This window comes from Homarus americanus, unplaced genomic scaffold (assembly GCF_018991925.1).
Source record: "Homarus americanus isolate GMGI-L3 unplaced genomic scaffold, GMGI_Hamer_2.0 scaffold56009, whole genome shotgun sequence".
In the NCBI taxonomy this organism is placed as follows: Eukaryota; Metazoa; Arthropoda; class Malacostraca; order Decapoda; family Nephropidae; genus Homarus; species Homarus americanus.
Window position 1 is genome coordinate 90,860 of NW_024739542.1, and position 21,735 is coordinate 112,594.

At 37.0% G+C, this 21,735-nt stretch overlaps 1 protein-coding gene across 1 annotated transcript in view; it reads right to left on the minus strand.

Moving 5' to 3' along the window:
- Nucleotides 1-21,735, minus strand: part of LOC121874835 (nephrin-like) — a 127,316-nt gene that overhangs the window by 79,687 nt on the left and 25,894 nt on the right. Inside the window, exon 2 of the mRNA XM_042379120.1 lies at nucleotides 17,062-17,501. Within this exon, the coding sequence (XP_042235054.1) occupies nucleotides 17,062-17,146 (85 nt within the window). The 5' untranslated portion in view covers nucleotides 17,147-17,501. The remainder of the gene's footprint in view (nucleotides 1-17,061; nucleotides 17,502-21,735) is intronic.

A 21,735-nucleotide genomic window follows, 5' to 3' on the forward strand; every position in this document is an offset into this window, starting at 1 on the left:
CCACAGTCCACTACGAGCTCCATAATAGTCAGACATTTGCTCGTTAAAACCTCATTTAAGAGTAATTTCCATGACATTTTTGTCAGCTTAATATTCAAAATTCCATAATTGAAGAGGGTATTATACTCGCCACCTTCTTTATCCCGAGATTATGTGTGAATACATGAATGCAGGAGGATATTTATGGACCAAACCTCACGTTCACCACATTAACTGACGTCAAGTCTTCATAAATTCTCCTCATCTCTTCACCTCTCTATGTTACTCACAACACTCCTTCATGATCCCAGTCACTACAAAGGTCTACGAACTGCCAATTATACTCCAAACATCTCAATAGTTTTGCACGTAACTTCAGTATGATCTCACAGTTTGGGTAAGGTTAGGTTTGGTTAAGTTAGGTTTATTTAATTAGACTATTATTAAGGCTATTTCATTTTAGTTTTCAATATGATTGTCCAAGCGACTTATGATACAATGTGCAAACCTTAATTCGAATGTTGATAAAAATTTTAAAAACTTTGAAATTATAATCATGACGCACCCCCCCCCCCTCACATACAGTACACATACACATATACATATATACTGTACATATACATATAAATAATATATGAATAATCTTGATATTTGTTCAACATGTGCTTGTCGTTAATGTAATATGGTCCATGTGTACATTGGATCAATAGTACAGAAAGTAAGTGTGTGATGTTGTTTGTGTGAGACGTAGACAAACAACAGGGGTGTGACTGTGTGTGGCGGGGTGAATGGTTAACAGGGGGAGAGTGGCGATGTGTGTCGGAGGGGTGAGCATAGGGCAGGTAACATGTGTATAATGTTTTATATTATAGCGCAAGGAGTGAGGACACCGAAGTAACCTCTCTAGTGTATGGCTCTAAGCTTGACAGTCTGATAGTTGTTGCTGAGTCAATGATGCTCTGTCAACACAAGGTCCTCCCTATTACCAACGCTAGACCCCCCCACCAGCAACACGAACGCACGCGCGCTCTATCTGTGCAATACATTATTTGCTGGTACGAACTCTTACATGTGCACAGGTTATAATGAAGCAATTAGTGTTCTTTTTTCCCCATTTGATCAACAATTCACCACAATTGAATCTGCCAACTCTGTCAGCTCAATTTACATAAAATCTGTTTGGACAATAGAACAAATTAGATGAAACTTGATGACAAGCTTTAATTTGTACAGCCAACATGTTTTGTGTTCCAGTGGCAGCTGACAAATTCTTTATGTGATTGTTGCAAAACACCTCATATATTTTTATGCAACACAGTACTGTTTCGAATATACAACATTATGTAATTCCTTGCCTCATGTCGCTGCAATAAAGCTATTACGAAAGTTTGAAATGTTAAATAAATGTGCTAAAACCGTAAAGACTTGTTAAAACATAAATAATGATAAGAGAGAGAGAGAGAGAGAGAGAGAGAGGTTGGCTATCGTCACGGAGTTTACAATGATCACGTTCAACAAAGTTGTACAGCTGGCGGGAGCTTTTATTCACTTCTCTCACCTCGTCATGTTTGTGCGGCGTACAGGGTGTTCCGTAAATACCTTTTATAAATCAGAGGGTGTATTCCTGAGACATAAATAAAGATAAATAACTAAATGACCAAATACTCAATTCTCAACAGTTTCGGAGTTACAGCTCATGACAGGTTTGGTAGTAATGTGATGAAACCAATACAGGGTGTAAATAAATCCCCTTGATTTCTCCCTGTGGGGTCACATAAAAAGCAAAGTGTATGTTACAGAGGTCCCAAACCGTGAAGAATTATGACGCCGTGTGCAGGACGGTGTGGCAAACATCGCAACACCCCAGGGGTCTTTGAACGTGTGCGACAGTCAGTCACTTGTGCAACGGGCTGAAGCATGCAATAAGCAAGAGGGGCAGAACTCTGAACATGTGCTCTAAATGTTAATAGCAGTACAAATCATATGGTATTATTATTGTTAATAAACGTCACTAGCAACAGTGGATGTTTCATATACACCCCATATAGGTTTCATCACATGACTACCAAACCTGTTGAGAATTGAGTATTTGGTCATTTAGTAATTTATCTTTATTTATGTAACAGGAATACACCCCCTGAATTATGAAAGGTATTTACGGAACACCCTGTATAATGTACTTTGTAAGTTGTGAGTAAAACTTGACACACTTCTGGCTGGTTGATATACCTGGCTGGGATTTCGACATGTGAACTACATTTGAGCAGAAGGAATTTCATGAGGAAAAGCTGAAACTGAAGACTTATGGATTCATTCCGACAAATTGAAACACAAAGTTCCATTTACTGAACTGTTCTAGTCACCTCACGTCACGAGTGTCTACTCAGACTAATTAACGACCCGAATAAGAAATGCGTTCCGGCAAAACTAATTAAGCATCGTTAATAACTTGTATTTTTTTTCCGGAAGAATTAATTAAATGATTAAGATAAGTAAACATTCAGCGTCGGTAACCATAGGAACTGAATGAAGATTTTGTTGACCTCCAGTTGTAAGTCAGGTAAGTCACAGTCCAATAGTCCGAAATGAATAAAATAATATGAGAATAGCGGCACAATAGAACTGGGGCCTTATATAGTTAAAGATGATCGGAGGTAACACCAATCAGGTTTGGCCATGACTTGGACAGGGACCAAAACAATGTGGTTAGATTACGTTCAGTGTAATAAGTTCAGGACCTATTAGTTTTGGGTTCATATTAATATTTGCATGAGGTCATATACATCTTGTCACAGGAAAGCTGCTCAAAGGGTTGTAAAGTTTTTATGTGAATATTACATGAATACATATTTATGCTCTATTAACATATATCTATATTATTTATACTGTGCAACACTCGGAAAAATGTGTCGTGATAGTAACAGTGTCCCATTTTAGTAGAAGAGTCAATGGTGACATTTGCATATGTATTATGATTTTAGTGTGGCGACAGTTAAATAAATATATTTTCTTTCTTTCATAATAAGGTTTTTGAAGTCAAAAGAGTTATAAAATGACTAACACACTACATGGACACACACACACACACACACACACACACACACACACACATATATATATATATATATATATATATATATATATATATATATATATATATATATATATATATATATATATATATATATATATATGAACACTTTCATGATGGATGAAAACAAGAACCAAAACAAATAATATATAAAGAACCGGATTACTGTTGTTTGTCTAACATCAGACCCGGGCACAGGTCACTGACCCACATCGGGGCCTGGAGGACGAAAATTTAATCATAATAATAATAATAATAATAATAATAATAATAATAATAATAATAATAATAATAATAATAATAATAATAAAGAACCGTTAAAAATACAAAAATTAAAAAAAAGATCAAGAGTGAGAAACAATATACAATGTATGTTGTGTTGCAATTGTGTGTAAATGAGGCAGAAAGTCAGATCGGCAACCTGGGACTTGGTCACAATTTTCGTGATGCCATATGGCAGCAGGGTCTACCATTAGACAACACATTATGCTTCCAATATCTTCCCAGGCGGTAGTACCTCCCTGTTTGGTAGCTGCCTACTACCTACAACTATCAGAGGAAGAAAGTTATTTATTTTTATTTAAAATATAAAACGTATAGAACAAAACAGAATGAAATAAAACATGAACACAAGGGAGACAATTCAACTAGAGTTCATGCCCGGTAATTTCCGATCACTGGGTATTTACATTGTGTGCAGCTATTGTTGATACACCTGAGGAAATGGCCGATAAGTAGAAGATACTAAGAGTGGAGCCAACACTAGTCTGACCAGTTGCTGTGTCCATAATTTTGAAATATATTCTTACAATGTATTTCTATTTCTATTTCTGGACTTCATTAGACTATCCAATTATCTATCTGTTCTAAGAGGAATCCTTTGAGTTCATTAACGCCAGTGGAACATTTCTACAAAGTTTTTCGTAATATAAAGCAACAAGGCTCTTGTTTCACGAATATTTATTCACCACAGAAGAACACAGAGAGATAGGGATTAAATGAATGTGTAACGTGAAGTGCTCAAACAACAACCTGTAATTAATTATAGCATAGTTGGTGCTAATTATGTCCAATACTACCTCTAGACGGTATGGTTCAGGGGTCTTAAAACTGGCAATATCTTCCTAATACATTTTTAATAAAAAAAATCATAGTGTACAAATAATTTTATCTGCAGAGTCAATGTGTATTTAATATGAGAGGATGTGAATTTATTTGGTGAATGAAGAACGAATAAAAGTAAGATTTGGGAAAAAAATGTAATATTCTCATTTAGTTTCTACTGTCGCTGAACTTCTCCATTAATCATATAGTACAGTAAACCCTTTTAATATTCCCTTTGTTAGTCCTGCCATCAGTTGTGTCAGTCCCAGCTAAACAAATTATTAACACAGTGTTGTAGAATGAATAGGGATACAGGTTGGTTATATTATGTATTGTGTTATATTGCTAGTGTTGGTTTTGTTAACATTTTACTTAATGGACAGATTAATCAGTTTGTCTTACAGTAAATATCTGAATATTTAAAGTAAAGAATCCTAATGTACTGGTTCAATCTCTCTCTTTCTCTTTTCTTCTCTCTCTCTCTCTTTTCTTCTCTCTCTCTTTTCTCTTTTCTTCTCTCTCTCTCCCTCTTTCTCTTTTCTCTCCCTCTCTCTCGTAAAGTAGAATAAACTGAGACATAATTTTGTTTACAGAGTTATCGTGCTTTAGAACACTAGAGAGGAACACAACCACCTGTTATATAATTTTTTAATGTGGTAATATTTCTACACTCCTGTGCCACCATCTTACAATACCAACACTATTAGCTCTTAAATGAAACCGTGAAAAGACGGGGGGAAATAAAGACAGCGAAAGAGAAGCAAAAGAGAGAATGTATTTGAGGGGGAGAATATGGATATGAGGAAGAGGGTGAGAGAGAGAGAGGGTGAAAGATTTGAATGGGAGAAGAAAATGTATGAGAGAAAGTCTGTGAGAGAGGAAGAAATAAAACCGTACAGGAGAGGAAGATGTAATAATGGTATTAGAAGAAACAAAATAGACCAGGGTTAAGGGCACATGTGAGAGGCCCTGATGGAACCTTCAAGTCATCTCTACAGCCTTAACTTTACTGTATTACTTTCAGTCATCGTCTACTAAGCTTGTACTTCTCATCTCCTTATTCTAACCTAATCTAACCACATTGCAAGATTCTTCAGTAACTAATTCTTCACATACTAGTTTTACTGTCCCTGTACACACACACACACACACACACACACACACACACACACACACACACACACACACCTTCCTCTTGCTACCAGGCAGAAACACAACCCCCTGTTTGTAATTATCATACAGGGGATTCCCCGAATAGGGAGTTACTGGACGAAATATAAAAATAGAGAGGGTCAGCTGATGGTTGTTTGCTTAGAAGGGAAACAGTCTGGTGTAATCATATATGTGAAGGGCGCGCTATTACCTAACATGTCACAGTAAGTTATACAATATGTATCTATAATTCAATACAATACAAGCGTATTCTATGAGATAACAGCATCAAAAATTAAGTCAGTATTCTTAAAAGTATAATCGGTAATTACAGTTTGCATACACTTGTGATAATATGTGGTCTAATGAAACTGAATTCCAATAACACTTTGAGATAATTTTAGTTGATGCTCCTTCATATAAAGGAGAACGCTATTAAAATACAGGTATAATTGGTTTTATAATTTACATCATTCGTATCATCATCCCCCTATGATATTAGTTAATAGGTGACCTTCATGAGGGCGAGGGGATCAGAAGGTTACAGTGGAGCCATCTAGCTGTTGAAGTGTTTTTAGGAAACCACTGGATAATTTTTGGCTCAATTGTCTGCAAATTTAGGTTAATCGTATATGTATTTACCTTTACCACGGAAAAACACTCAGTATAGTTTATTACAGGATTTTGTTAAGTCCGTAATAACCTTTCAACCTCCCACCACAAAGAAAAATATATACATAGCGATATGTATACATAATGTGTGTACGTACGCTCGCTTATCTGCCTTTTACGAATCTCATTTCAATACATAATAAACATTTTGGAAACAATTTCGCCCTTTGGATGACCTAAACAAAAACTCCGTCATATTTCCGCTCAAGTGACTTGGTAAAATCAGAATATTTGTGAGTCTAGTTAGTTTTTCGCTTATTATTTTATTATTTGAGGAAAGTTAGCATTTGGTGAAAAACAAGAGATGAATACAAAGCAGTGATGGATACCTGTCCTCTCTCACCCGTGTACACATCCTCTGCTTCCGTTTATTTTTACCATAAACTTACTAATAAAAAACCGTATTCTGTATGTAACAATATCATCAAAAGATATTTCATATATATGTTCTTTTATGATTGAGAACTCCATAATTCGGTATGTTATTAAACTGTCTTTATGTGTTGAGCACAAGAAAGAAAACGGGTGAAAATCTTTATCAAACACTAGTTATATACTTATTATGCTTTTCATAAGTAATTATCAAAGCTATTTTCCAATTTTAAAACAAAAGATAACGCTTTATACTGATCAGAAGGATTTGTCATTTTTGTTCTATAAGAGATGAAAGCTTATTAAAAATATAAGGGGACAAAGCCAGTCATGACCTCTGGTGATAGTGCAGAATCTCCTCCCAGGTGTTAAGTAATTCAATTGTAATGAGAGACTGCTGTATGACATGGGGCGATAAAAATTTTTGATCTATATAACTAGAAACAGTAAAGGCTGATGAGGACTGTGTATGAAATTTAAATCACAAACTCTAGGGATGACAGATAGTTACTGATTATACAGTATTTACTGACAACAGCTTCTCAAAGTGATTTCCTCGTAGCTGTCATGCAAAAATAACAGATAAACCCAATCCTCTCTAAAACCCTCCGATACAGTCAGTTATATTAAAACAAATATATTAATTAAAAGATGTACACAAGCAAAACTAAATGTAATTTGCTAAACACAGTACTAGACTCCCTCCTCTGTACTGCACTGTTGTTCTTATGACAATTAAACAGATGCGTGTCAAAAACATAACGTTACTATGCAAATTAACCAAAAATCATATTTATAATTTAATTCCTGCCCTGAGAAAAATAAATGATGTCCACTATATATTTCCTTTACCATTACTTGGACCATCTTGGTTCTGGGAAAAGTTTTCTTGTTCAATTAGTTACTTCCGTCACTTCACTAGACGAGTTTAGTCTCTGTACCCGGGCCACTTCCAGGCTCTCTCAGCCACCAACCACCTTCATGTCGAGCGTCTTAATTTTTTCTTCATGCGGTACGTTGAGTTTCTTTCACTCATTTATCTCCTAGAAGATGTTCAGTTGATTCAGGCTGTAGTGGGAGTCACCAGTTATTATTATTATTATTACAGGATTATTATTATTATTATTATTATTATTATTATTATTATTATTATTATTATTATTATTATTATTATTATTTCCTCTCACTGCTTTCTTTCACTGTTTAATTTTGCTGCACTTTTTAATATTTCGCCGTTAGCTATACTTAGGCTCATCCTATAATAGCCTTTCCAAATTTGCTCTTAAAGTTCACCGACTGATACCGAGATCAAAGTAAATACATCAGCATTAACTTTATATATATATATATATATATATATATATATATATATATATATATATATATATATATATATATATATATATATATATATATATATATATATATATATGTATATATATTTGTTATTATTATTCAGACATCTATACACTCATTACATTTATGTTTTTGTTTAATACGTTAATATTTCTGGACTAGAGAATTAAACCATTGACCTTTAAAACGGTTAAATCAGCTTCCTCAATGAGTCACCTTTTCGTATGGTTTATCTTCCTTGTGCACCTGAGTCACACCAAGAGCTTGAGGTAGTTATCAGCTTAATGCTTTCACATACGCCCTTTGTAACTTTATTTGACTGTATATTCCACCATAAACTGAATTACATAATGCTGGATGTTACTATACACACCATTCTGATCGCCCGGTAGAAGCTTAGAAAATTTAGACACTCATAAAATACGAATTATGTTCATTAGGACACTTTAAACTAATATTTTCTCATCTGCCATCAACAGCACTCTGGCTAGTATCACTTAGATATATTTGTTCATGCCCTCCATCACGACCAACTGTTATCCTGCGTTGTATACACATATACTTAATAAAGTCTTACCATCTTCATAAAACTTCTCTGACCACTTCAGTTAATAGACTATGAATTTCCTTTAAATGAATTCGACCGAACCAATCAGCTGGAGCGGAACATTTTCTGTTATTACTTACATCAACTAGTGTGTGTGTGTGTGTGTGTGTGTGTGTGTGTGTGTGTGTGTGATAAAAAAACCCTCTTGCCTTTATCATCTGTTCGTCTGTGTGTTTTGTTTTTTCTTCATGTCTGTCTATCAGTAGAAGAAACTACTGTAAGATCAACACTGTCAATTGTTCTTTAGGGTACATCTGTCCCTCCCTCCCGTGCCTCCGCTCTCACCTCTAGTGCTTTGATAGCTGTATATGCGTTTTTTTTTTTTGTCATGCTCACACACCTCATAGGTATATTCTTGTCTGTAAGATATAAACAATTTGTCTCTGGGTTTTGTCAGTCTGTATCTGTCTTTCTGTATTTCTTTCTCTATTCTCTCTTTTGATTTGTTTTATACATACCAATCCATTTATCTGTGTTACATTTTCCACTCTCTCTCTCTCTCTCTCTCTCTCTCTCTCTCTCTCTCTCTCTCTCTTAACCATTGTGTACTGTTATACTGAACCAATTAGTGTACTTTTTTCCCGTTTGATCCATAGTTGTTGTCAAATGAATCTGCCAACTGGACGGACAAGCTCTATTTCACCAAAATCAGTCGGGATAATTGGCCAAAATTGGTGGAAATTGGATGAAGAACTTTAATTCCAAAACCAATCATGCTCTGTGTTGTAATCACTGTTGATGAATTGTTTATGTAATCATTGCTCGTGCCAATTGCCAGTCATGATTTATCACAAGTATTCTAAAAGTACATGTAGGGAACTCAATAATATATCAGTGTGTTACTTAATGTATACCAACGCCATTCTTTTAAGATTTTTGAGTCTAATTATTACCATGCCAACATTTTATCTATGTCATGACACTGTCCGATACATTAAACCTGAGATGATTACTTCCTAATAACCTGCTGAAATGAATGGTAATTATCGGCTATATGAAAGTTGTTAAGAGACGCGTTCTACTAGATAATTAAGTTGTTGATAGGAAATTATCTTTTTATCAATCTCTCCTGGTCGCTTACAGTGCAGTTAACGAGTGATGGTGTAGTGAGGTAGAACGTGAACGGTGCTTAGAAAACTCATACAATATTGTTCATTAGAGACTTTAACCCCTATTGATATACAATTCGATGAGTTGAGGTTGTCTAGTTTAGTTTCCCTGTCACTTGCCGGTTTTATTTCCTGTTGTGGGGAATGTTTGGATTCTTCCTCATCAAGGAATTAAATTTTTACTCAGTGATACAATGTGTGCATTAAATTTTATCCTCATACCATATTAAGCCTCAGACTACACCACCTCCACGAATTTACACACCACTTCGTTCCTCTGGGCAGTTTCCCTTCCTTCAGTGTTTCCTCTGTTATTCGGTTCAGTCTTATCTCTGCTATATTTCTTTCCTGCCTTACTTCCTAATCTCTCTTGAACACTCGGTATGTAATTCTGCTTCTCTTGCTGTGGAAACATAAAAAAAAAAAATTCCCCGACTCTCATATCTCTGACACAAGAATATTTTCAAAATGTTTTCGCTTTGAACCGATGACTTTTTACAAGTTTTCTCATGCAATAAATTTCCCATTTCACCCACATTTTTTTTTCATTAATGTTGCAGATGTTATTAATCTCCAGTTGCAACTTTTTTATTATTATTCCTTTCTTCTTTTTATTTTCTGTAGTTGATGTATATTTCTAAGTAGTCCAATATTAATTGTCACAACCCTTCAAGAGCTGTTGCATCGCAGAATAAACCTAACCTAACTTAACCTAACCTAACCTAACCTAAACCTTAATAGTTCTGCTTGTAACATCTCAAAAAACCCTTTTCATCTCCACGCACGCACATAATATATGATACTCCCCCTATGCGTCTCATATACACTCATTCTGCAGGTGCTGTGGTCTGCGTGTTGTTGGGGCATTTGAAATTGCATCGTCTGTCCACGTTGTCAGTCCATTCAGGTTTATTCAACTAACCATATCAATTACATGCATATCAAAGGAGCTATATCCAACAGTCATCAGTACTGCGTGATGACTGTGTACACTCATGTAATATCTGAATGTGGTTGATTTTGAACATATTCGTCGCACTTAGCCTTTTCCTATCAACGTATCTTTACAACTTTCTCTCTCTCACAATACCACCATTTTCGCAGCTGATTCTTTTCAACTCTGGGAATCATGTGGTTCAAGGCACAAAGTATTTCATCGAGCCGACCAGAGCAACATAGTTCAGTCGGACGTTTACACAAAATTCTTTCCCTCTTGTTGTTGTGTCTTGTTGCCAGCGTAAGTTTTGTACCCTACATTGTATTATGCAGCTGTTGTTCCTTCACACATACAGTATTGACTTGGTTGTATTGAGCTAAAATTGTATTTCTGATTTCAAAGTTATTCTTTATTCTGTCATCAGAGACAAAAGTGTTATGCAATTGAAATTTTCATATTATTGAATCAGCGACGTTAACTTTCAGTTTCTTTAGAACTGTTAAAAAGGGAAGAGGAACACGTCTTAGCATGCAACGCATCGTGAGTGTGTTCGCAGAAGTTATTGGTAGTGTTACCTTGTTGTCGTGGTTTGTGAATCAATATATATATATATATATATATATATATATATATATATATATATATATATATATATATATATATATATATATATATATATATATATATATATATATATATATATATGCGCCTTCGTGTGTGTGTGTGTAATAATAATAATAATAATAATAATAAACGGTTTATTAATAGAGCTGCAGCCGGTGGCTGTGTGTGAGAGAGAGAGTACGCCCATGGTTAGTGTTTTCCGGGAAACAGAAGACAATTCTATGAAATCTGTAACCTACAGACGAAGACTTGAATGCTGAAGGTATTATTGACAGCCCACCACAGTTGCTTTGAAAGGGTTGTTGTGTTGTGAGACGTGATCCATCCACGCACCTGCTAACACTCACTCCAGGTCACACCTACCTACACCTGGCATCCATACATGAGTCACACATTCCCCGCCATCCTGCCGTCACTCATACTTGAGGTCAAACTTTGCTCGCTACCCCCCGCATTCTTCCATGAAAATGAATGCCAAGACAGAAGTGTTATGCAATAAATTTTCATATTACTGAATTAGCGACGTTAACTTTCTGTTTCTCTAGAAATGTTAAAAATGGAAGAGGAACACGTCTTAGCATGCAACGTGAGTGCTCGCAGAAGAAGCTGGTAGTGTTACCTTGTTGTGGTTTGTGAATCAACAAAGTATTGCCACCATATGATCCACCGAAATCAGGGTCTGTAGTCACGCAAGACTTTATGGAAGATATAAAAACAAATTTCTTTAGGTCACAAGGGATTTGAAGTTGAGTTGAAAGAAGGGCGCCTTGCGACCTCCAACACGCACTAGGCACGAGTTTAAGTTGAGGTCAAAAGTTATCCATTTCTCGCTAGATTCCTTTGCGTTATAAGGCTTAATAGGAAGATTATACCTAAACACACGCACGCCTGTGTGTGCGTGTGTGTTCCCTGTTGTGGCATGATGAAAATTATAAACAAATATATAAGTAAATATAAATATAATAGTACCAGTGAAATGATTCCTTTGGGAAACAGAGTCGTTCGATGATCAAGAAAAACAGTAGCAGGTGCCAAAAGATAGTTTAGTTGTGACAGCACTTGTGGGTGTTCTGACCTTCTCATTTATGTCTACAGTCCTCAGTAATATGTGGAGGACATACTTAAGCCGATCATAAATAAGCTATTTACTAATTACTACTACTACTATTACTACTACTACTACTACTACTACTACTACTACTGCTACTACTACTACTACTACTACTACTAATCATAATAATAATAATAATAATAATAGTAATAGTAATTACTACTACTACTACAAATAATAATATTTTTTTTTTAACGTGGCCTCCAGCCTCCCCCAATAGCCACACCTTCGCCGCCATTTTATTACCTTAAAATTAAATATCCTAATACATAAGTAGCTACCCTAGCTGTGTTGAGTTAGTTGAGCCACAGATCTATGCGGCATTCAGTGACTGTTGCCTCATAGTCAATATCTGCAACTGTTGTCGGCTTTGGGGTCGATGCTCTCGTTCCCCTGAGGCAGAGCAAAGCAGACCTAAGGAGAGAGAAGGACAGTCGACATCTCATCCAGGTTGTAACATAACTTCTGGGCTGCTGTTTCTGTTCTGGTCTGGCGTAGAAGCATCTTGAACTTGGTTGTGAACACCAAAGGAGTGAAGATGCCTTGATCAACGTTCTGAATTCTCTCCCCGTATTCCCTATCTTATCGTTCTCGTTCCTCCTGTGTGCAGCATCGAGAGCTAAGTTACAGTGACATGCGGCCATGGGATAAAAAAAATCCTAGTAATTACTACTACTAATAATAATAATAATTACTAGCACTACTACTACTACGAATAATAATAATAGGAATGGACTAAAAATTTAAATCAATTATTTAGTAAAAACTTTCATGACAAATAATATTTGCCCTTGGGAGTCGTACCTCGTATTGATTTATGTCTCGTTCACAACGACTGTGTTCAACGGGTCAAGCCGCTATGCAGTAACACCTTCACCTCCCGGTCAATGTGTCAAACTGCCCTTGAGTCATGTGTTCCTCGCCCCCGTCCTCTCCCCCGTTACCATGCCAAGCAGTCAGGGAGACTCTTGTCACTGTGTCAGTTACGCTTTTAATGACAAGTCACCGTGTCAAGCAGCCGGGGAGACACAGGTCCATAAGCTCCTATCAACAACTGCACCGCGCCAAGCCAGTCAGGTTCAACCGCAGAAGTTGTTACATTGAACCAAATCAATACTCTACCAATATGTGAACCAATTGTCTGTAATTATTTTGAAATTGCCAAAGGATAACGTTCATCTGATATGCAACAATAGTGTGTGTGTGTGCGCGCGTGTGCGTGTGTGTAATAATTAATGCGTACGTGTATGTGTGTGAGTTTGTATGATGTGGTTTGGTATTACCTCGTAGAAGGAATGTTTTTCGGCAGAAGGATTAGGCTACATGTTGGCATATATGGTGTAGAATAATAGATATTAACTAGAGTTCGTGGGACATCGGCATGTGATTGGATGAAGATGACATGGAAGAAAAAGATGATAGGTGATAATAAAGAACAAGATACGAACAGGAGAAAGTTAGTTAATTGTATACAAGAGCGAATTGTTTACGTGCATGTGAATACTCTGTAAATAAGTGACCAATTCCATAGTGTTCTGTTGCCTATCAATATGGTGTATAACAGAGACAGCATTCTCACTAGACTGCGTGTATTATTATCATGTAGTGCACCATTGCATCAGACACAGGACTACACAGCTGTTTATGATCTAATACAATGTAGCGTTGAGCAGTGAAGACGATACTTGTAATTCATAATTAAAAAAATTGTGAAAAGTCAAGATGTTTTTAAGCTTATTAGAGAATATGAAGGTCCAGATTTAACGAGCGAAGTTTTTAATAATAAAACTGTTTTTACTCAGATGATTCAGCTAGGGGCTCTGACTTTGGGTGAAAAGGTTTCCTCACTGACTTGGTTCAACGTCATCATAGGTGTATTTTTCGATAGCTCAATATCTTTAAAGAAGAGAAGGGATGTTTGAAAATAATGTACAGAAATATTGATGGAAACAAGATAATGTGTTGCTAACAGCTTTCAGTCCCTTCTCACACAGGTCAGCGTCTCACTTTAGGGTCAGAGGTAGTAGTTGGCATTTCATTTCGTTCAGGGAGCATCGATAGGGGTGTTCTGATCGATTAATATTTACTTTTTGATGATTCACAAATTAGTTAGAGGTCATGCAAAAAAGGACAGTGAGACTTACTTATACTACTAATTGCAAGCGTAAGACTGAAGTACAAATTCAATATTGTTAATACCAATGAAAATATAAGAATCTTTCACCAACAAACAGTCTCATATCAGGTAAGAAGTGTTAAGATATCCACTAGTAAACCCAATAACCATTTACCTGGAATTCTACCGGATGTGATGAAAACGAGGTAGAAGAAACAAGACAGAGTAAAGACAGACATAGAGACAGAGTAAAGACAGACATAGAGACAGAGTAAAGACAGACATAGAGACAGAGTAAAGACAGACATAGAGACAGAGTAAAGACAGACATAGAGACAGAGTAAAGACAGACATAGAGACAGAGTAAAGACAGACATAGAGACAGAGTAAAGACAGACAGAGTAAAGACAGACATAGAGACAGAGTAAAGACAGACAGAGACAGAGTAAAGACAGACATAGAGACAGAGTAAAGACAGACATAGAGACAGAGTAAAGACAGACATAGAGACAGAGTAAAGACAGACATAGAGACAGAGTAAAGACAGACATAGAGACATAGTAAAGACAGATATACTGTACATCACTTATTACCAAACACTCATCCATATTTTCCCTTCTGCACCATTCAGTGACTTAGAAATGATGCCTTTAGAATTCGATGTCTAAAAAGAGTAACATTGTAACTAGGAACGTGAGGAAAAAACTAATACTCTTTACCAGGCGTGTGATAATGTACACCTGCCAGACGAGAACTATCGAGCCTTCTAAGAGCCTCATCATTTTAAGTTGGGAGAACGACTATAAGCGTGGGCCGGGGAGTGAGAGGCTCCGTCCAGCTCTTCCCGGAGAGAGAAATGACCGTGTTTTGTGGCCTTACAACATTATCCCGCTTTTTTCCCTCGCCTGATTTCCATCTCTGACACAAGTTGTGGTACACACGCCCCGACAGCTGCCGTTACTCTTGGTAGAACCTATTGTCGACTTAAGTCTTTCCTGGTGAGTGATAGAGGTTTAGGGTTTATGGAAAGAGTTTTTGTTATTCACACATTTACGTAGGAAAATAGGATAATCACTTTCTGGAATTAATTTTTATTTTATTTTATTTATTTTATTGTATTTTTTTTTAAATAACGAAAATTTATAAGTTTTAGTTTCAGTAAATAATCCCATCTTATATTTTATCTCAAGAAATACAAAAAAATGGCAACACATGTAAGACATCAATCTCTCTGTCGCAGTTTGGTTTTCTAGTTAACAAAAAAGTATCGTACATTGTATATCTAAAAAACTGAACATGGCTGACGAGTTTATGGAAGGGAGTTGAACCTTTGATCTAATCACCGTAGAATTTATTACCGATGTCTCGCAAAATATTCTTGAAAAAATTTTTGGACACATTTCGCCAGCCATCATATTATAGCTTAACCATATTTCACCACTCATTTTTCATTTTCCATTATTGTAAATTTGAAGGAAAAAATTATCACTCGGTGTAGATTTTGTCCTGAAGGAGAAAATAATTAGCTTTCTAAAAAAATTTAACTTTTACTTTTTAGAGTCAGTCCTTCTAATTTAAATCTAAAGAATTATATAGAAAAAATACCCGAAAAGCTGAAGTGTGATTTTTAAATTATTTGTTCAAGAATTTTTTCCGTATTTTTATATTTTCGTTTAATTTACCTGAGAAACTAAATGAATTAACAAGCTCCTGGGGATGTGAGAGAATTTTCCCGTGTTTGATTAAATAACTGAAGAGAAAACTGTAATATTTGTGGTTTAATGAGAGAGAGAGAGAGAGTTATTATCAGCTTTACTTTATTTCCTAATATGGTTATTACCAACAACGCCGAAATCATTTCCCGAAATTACAGAAACAATTCAATCGATGCTGCTCCTGTTAATTATTATGGGGGGGGGAGGGAGGGTTGGTGGACCGAAAGTTGGGTAGCTTTGCCCTGAAACATCAAAAGCCTTAGCAATCTTTAATCACTTTCGCGCCGAGCTCCATCTACTAGAAAGAATTCGTTGAATTACTGCACTCTTTTATGTCGCTAATGACATATTCAAGTCTTGCAGGTGCAGAATTCTTCCCAATTAACTATCCAGGTAATAATTCCAGGTGGAGTTTCTGCCATGTTAAGTCTGTCAAGTACTATCCAGGAGCACAGTCTTCCATGTTTGGTGTTCCATAATAAACGTTTCTAGAATGTGTGGTGTATATTCATGTTGTTAATATGTGTAACTCTGGAAATTTAATATTTTCTATGAAGAAAAAAAATAATGTTCTTTATGATGAATTTACTTCCATGAACAGAAATGTTATCTCAATTGACGTCTGCTCAAAAACATAGGATTACGGTGTTTTTCATAACGAAATACGAAAACAGTAAATCGTATCTACTAGCGAACCACACTAGTACCTATATACATTCTACTGTACCAGCCTTAGAAATTTTTAATGGGTCAAGGTCGCATCATTTACATCAGTGTCGGTTACCTTAAATTATACCCGCTTTTCGACGTCTTTATACATGGTCAGCTGTAGGGCACAAGTAAATGGCAAATATTATAGTAGAATTCTAGTAACATATATGAAAGCCTTGCATTTCCAACATTTATAGTGTTTTTTTTTTTTTTTTTTTATATAGTGTAAAATGTCCCTGCCTCCCTCCCTGCCTGCTCCCTGCCTCCCTCCCTGCCTGCTCCCTGCCTCCCTCCATTCCTGCTCCCTCCTTCCAAACTCACAGTGTCTCAGGAAGCAGGCAGGGAGGGAGGGAGGCAGGGAAATTTTTCCTGGGACACCCAATAATATAATTTGTTTCCACTTACCTTTATCGGGGTAATAGTTGAGGATAATTGGGAGAGACAGGTAGAGGATCCTCATAGGCGTGAAATTTCTGATACTTGGTGACATTATCGCCGTAAAGTGTGTCTTCCGCGGGCCATCCAGACACAAGGTGAGCAGGTGGTGTTGCTGAGGTGTTGTTTGATAGGTTAAAGTCCGGTGAAACTTATTGGCGGTTGTGGCGATAATTGATTTAAGAGTTTTAGGTACAATAATTTACAGTTTATTTCAATGGTTTCTAAGTTAAATTAAATCGATTATTAAGTGAAAAAAGATGACATGAATTTACACGACGCATTATTCCGCACCGGCATCATCATCATCATCATCATCACCATCATCACCTGTCAGTGTCACTAATTCCCGATAAGACGACACTTCTCGCTTGGTCGCAAGATGCAAAGACGTCTGTAGTCCAGCAGTCCTGAAACGAATGAAATGTATAATTAGAAAACGTTACTTCAATCACTGAAACACTAAAAATCGTGATTGGTTTTCGTAATTGTAGTGTAATGAACTACGATGCACGTGTAAGGTAGAGTGGAAGGAAACTGACAAAAAAAAGAGTAAAAACTTCAAAGATATCGAGGATGAAAGCTAAGGAAACGAGGTGTGGGTAGCAGTGCGGAAGAAAAGTCGGAAGAGATGTTGGTGTTCAATATCCAGAAAATATAGTTCCCAGTAAGAGTAAGGATTATATATTGTAAAAATAACTCAACATAACATAATTAAAGTGATGAATATAGATTAAAAGATGTACAGTATATCAGTCAAATGCCAACATAAGTATGTCAACTAATTACTTTGATGATTATTAAATAAAGAAAGTGAGAATGATTGAGATATGTTCAGGGCTTGTCATGATGCTTGAAGGAAGAGATTTGTGAATGAATAAAAGATGAAAAATGTTATTAAAAGTGACAGACAATTCCAACAAATGATAAATTACAGATTACATATATGATTCTTTGCTATTATAATGGGTAATCTCGTGAATATTGAAGGTAAATATGGTATTTGAATTATGGTTTATGTGGGTGTAATAATTAAAATAATAATAATTAACGGTTTATTGAAAAAGTCGGCAGCCCGAAGGCTGAAAATATACATTGGACAAAAATGACTTATTACATACAAAGACATGGGGTGGGTGGGTCGTTTAACAAAAGCTTTTATTACTGAAAGAAGAAGGAACATAAATTGAACATACAAATTTTTATAGTTTACAGTTGATGGCCCGGGCCTGGGCTGGTCATGGAGATACCAGGTGGTGTGGTGTTCACTTGGTGTAGTAACTCGTCCTCGGGTGTTGATATGAAGGACCTCGCGTGGTCATGGGGACACCGGGTGGTGTGGGGTGGTCGGTACCTCGCCCTGCTGGGTGGTGTTGTGTTATTTCGTTTTCAGGTGTGAAGCCGACCCTCTGTTGCTCCCAGGGTGGACTGATTAGCACCTCCTGGTCAGAAGATGGCGGTCAGTTCCCAGGGGTGCTTATCCCACTGGTGGGTCACGGCTCTCACTGGTACTGTCTAGTTCTGAATTCACTGGCATAAACACTGTTCATCACTGTTCAACACTGTTCCCACTTCTTCCCGAAACGAAATTGTCACTTTTGATTATGTTGATATCCCGGTGGTGAGGATGGGTCGGGGAGAGGGACTTGGAGAATGGGCCGAACATTGGCCAAGGGGGGCAGCTGCTCAGCAGGAGCAGTGCCTGAATAGGTCTTGACCCTACGGTGGTCAGGGATGTGTGTGTGTGTGTGTGTGTGTGTGAGTAAGTGTGAACCTTAGTATATGTTAAAGTTCCCATAACACGGATTTTTTTTTTACACGTTCTAAACTAAAGTATCGAGACAACACTGAACCCTTAAGTTACTACACAAGGTTGAGCCCTCAAAGACCTCGTACGCGTTACTCTCCTCCGTCTTAATGGACAAATTAGAATGGATTAACATGAACACCTCACTTCAGCTATGCCACGAAAACTGGGGGTCAAGTGCCGTGTAAACTTCACTCAGAATCTATCACGACCAGAGGTGTTGTCTTCTCTATGTCAGCAGTTAAATGGACGGACGATATTTATGAAGAATCTGACCTAAAGGTAACGATATCCTTAAGAAGTTACACAGGCAAATTGTATATTTCTGATACATTGTTCTGTGAGATTTAACCAAGAAATGTAAATGATATTTGATGAAGAGACACTTTGAATTATATGATGACGATTCGTAGAGTATAGATGAAATAAATGGATAAGAAATTGAATAACTATCTTGATCAGTATTAGAAGGTAACAGTGATGCCTTACGTCAGGATGGTTGTCTCTTGTTGTTAGTGGAAGCTGTGATCGGTGGTCTATGGAGAGAAGCTGTACTGGGATAATGGCTTATATGAGTAGTGGGTGAGATAGAGGAGATAGAAGAGTTGAAGCAAAATTCCTGGTACACTATATCCCAAAGTAAAAGGAAAGAGTGGCAGCTAGTTAGTACAAAGTGAACTGTTGGAGGTATTGGCTAAAACTATCGCAAAAAAAATACATATGCAGTATGAATAGTAAGTCTAGCACAGGAAGAAGATTAGTACAGTGCAACAGTTGAGGTGAACATTGTAACAGTGAGATGTTGTATTAACGAAGGAACAAATAGATTCAAGAACGATATATAACTGATACAGGTGGAGTTGGAAGTTGGAAAACCGTCTTAGTTGAGTACTGGAGTAAGAGGATCGGGAGGAGGTGTACGGGAGAGAGAGGGAAGAGACCCGTGGAACAACAAGAGAGTATATGAACCAAAAGAAGGCAAGAGCAAAAGATTATTGATAAGAAAATCGAATCTAGACTGTAAAATCCATCTGCATCACCATCGTGGCTACTTTACCATATGTTTCGTTATCCTGTTCTAAGTACTTGTTGAGGAGTAATCACCTAATTGTATCAGGGATTAATGCCTACCACACCTGCTGTAAGAGGATGTGAGTAATACCTCCTAAGTGAAGGATGTTTGGAGGGTCGTGAGAGAGAGAGATAGAGAGAGGACCCTTATGTAATTCTTATACACTCCCCTGTGATGTGTTATGAGAGGACAGCTACCCGAGGGATGAGTTAAGAGGAGGAGTCACCATCAGCCCTCACACTGATGGGTTATGAGGAGCAGCCACCATCACCAACGCCTCATTGTTAGGAAAGATGAACAGCACAATTTCCTGTGTTGATAAATCCTGTTGGTTCACGGCCTTGGCTGACGCTACTTGCTAATAATTTTAGATTTAATGCAAATTGCAAATTCGGGCTTTCAAGGCGGTAGAGATGATCGTCCCCAAGCGTAAGGGGCAGCCAGGCATCTGCGTCTCCCCTCCCTACTGATGTTCCTCCAACTCACTTCCTCTTTATACTTGTGTTATCAAATGTTATTTTTTTCCTTTAATCACTGTATAAAGCTTCATCTTTCTGGATATCTAAAGGTTTTAAACGTGAAACAGGAAACAGTATCACCTGATATTTTCTCTTTCACCAATTATTTGATTCTAGTTGAGATCTGTTTATTCGTTTTTGTACCAAATTTGATCACAATTCTCTTATTGGAGATTTTGCCTTCTGGTGCTGATGAAACGTAGTCCAACGCAGTTATGTTCTATCATTTCAGTACATATTGTCCAGATTATTAAAATTTGTTTAGCTATGATTAAAACATACAGTCCCACCTCTTTGCCTCCTTTTATCGGGTTCTGAGGTAAATCCCTCGCATCAGAACACTTCTTTCATCTGGATTTAGACGAAACATTATTTAGACAAAACAAAACATAAGCAGCTTTACGGCGGTCATCAACTAACATTAGTTGAGGAGACTTCCAGGTTCTTATTGATTTAAAAGGCGAGTGCAAACGACGCGCTTACCTGTGACGCCGATAACTCCACCAACGAGATACATTTATGTCTGGCGGGTCAGAGTTGTGGGTACTCGGTGCAGCTGTGACCGTGCAGCACAGTATCACACCAGATGACGCTGTTATTAAAAGAAATTCTTACTTTTGACAATAACAGGAACTAATGGTGGAAAATAGAGTTAAATTACTGGGCAGGTAAGGACGAGGCCGAAGTAGTACTACAAGGGAATTAACGGAATGATGTCACCCATGAAATACATTGTGTCCTATCACTTTGATATCCAGCGAACACAGTACTGTAATTAGTAACTTGGATGACACTTGGTACCGAATTTGCTTTGTCTGTACTTTAGATAAAAATTTAAATAATTTTGCAGGTTCCAGTGGGTCTAGTTACCTTTGGTTTAGCAAGGTAACTTAATCTATTAGTGTTGTTGACTATATAACCTAGAAGCAACAGATGAATGATGTGGGATGTCACTGTATACTTTCGCTCCACCATTCTTTGTCAGCTACAGTGTGTTATCTAGCTGTCTTCATAGTGTTTGTTGTGTCATCCATATATCATTAAGGTGTTTACAGTGTCTTGCAGTTGTCATCATGGAGTTGACTGTACTATTATTCACTTAAAAAAAAGGTGAATCAAGGACATTATTCACTGCAGCAGGGAAGGGTTCGTTATACTCATTTCCTGATGGGAGAGCCAGCCGTCCACCTCACCACCGGGAGTGTACACAACCAGGGTTCATCCATCAGGCACTTGACTGTTAATCG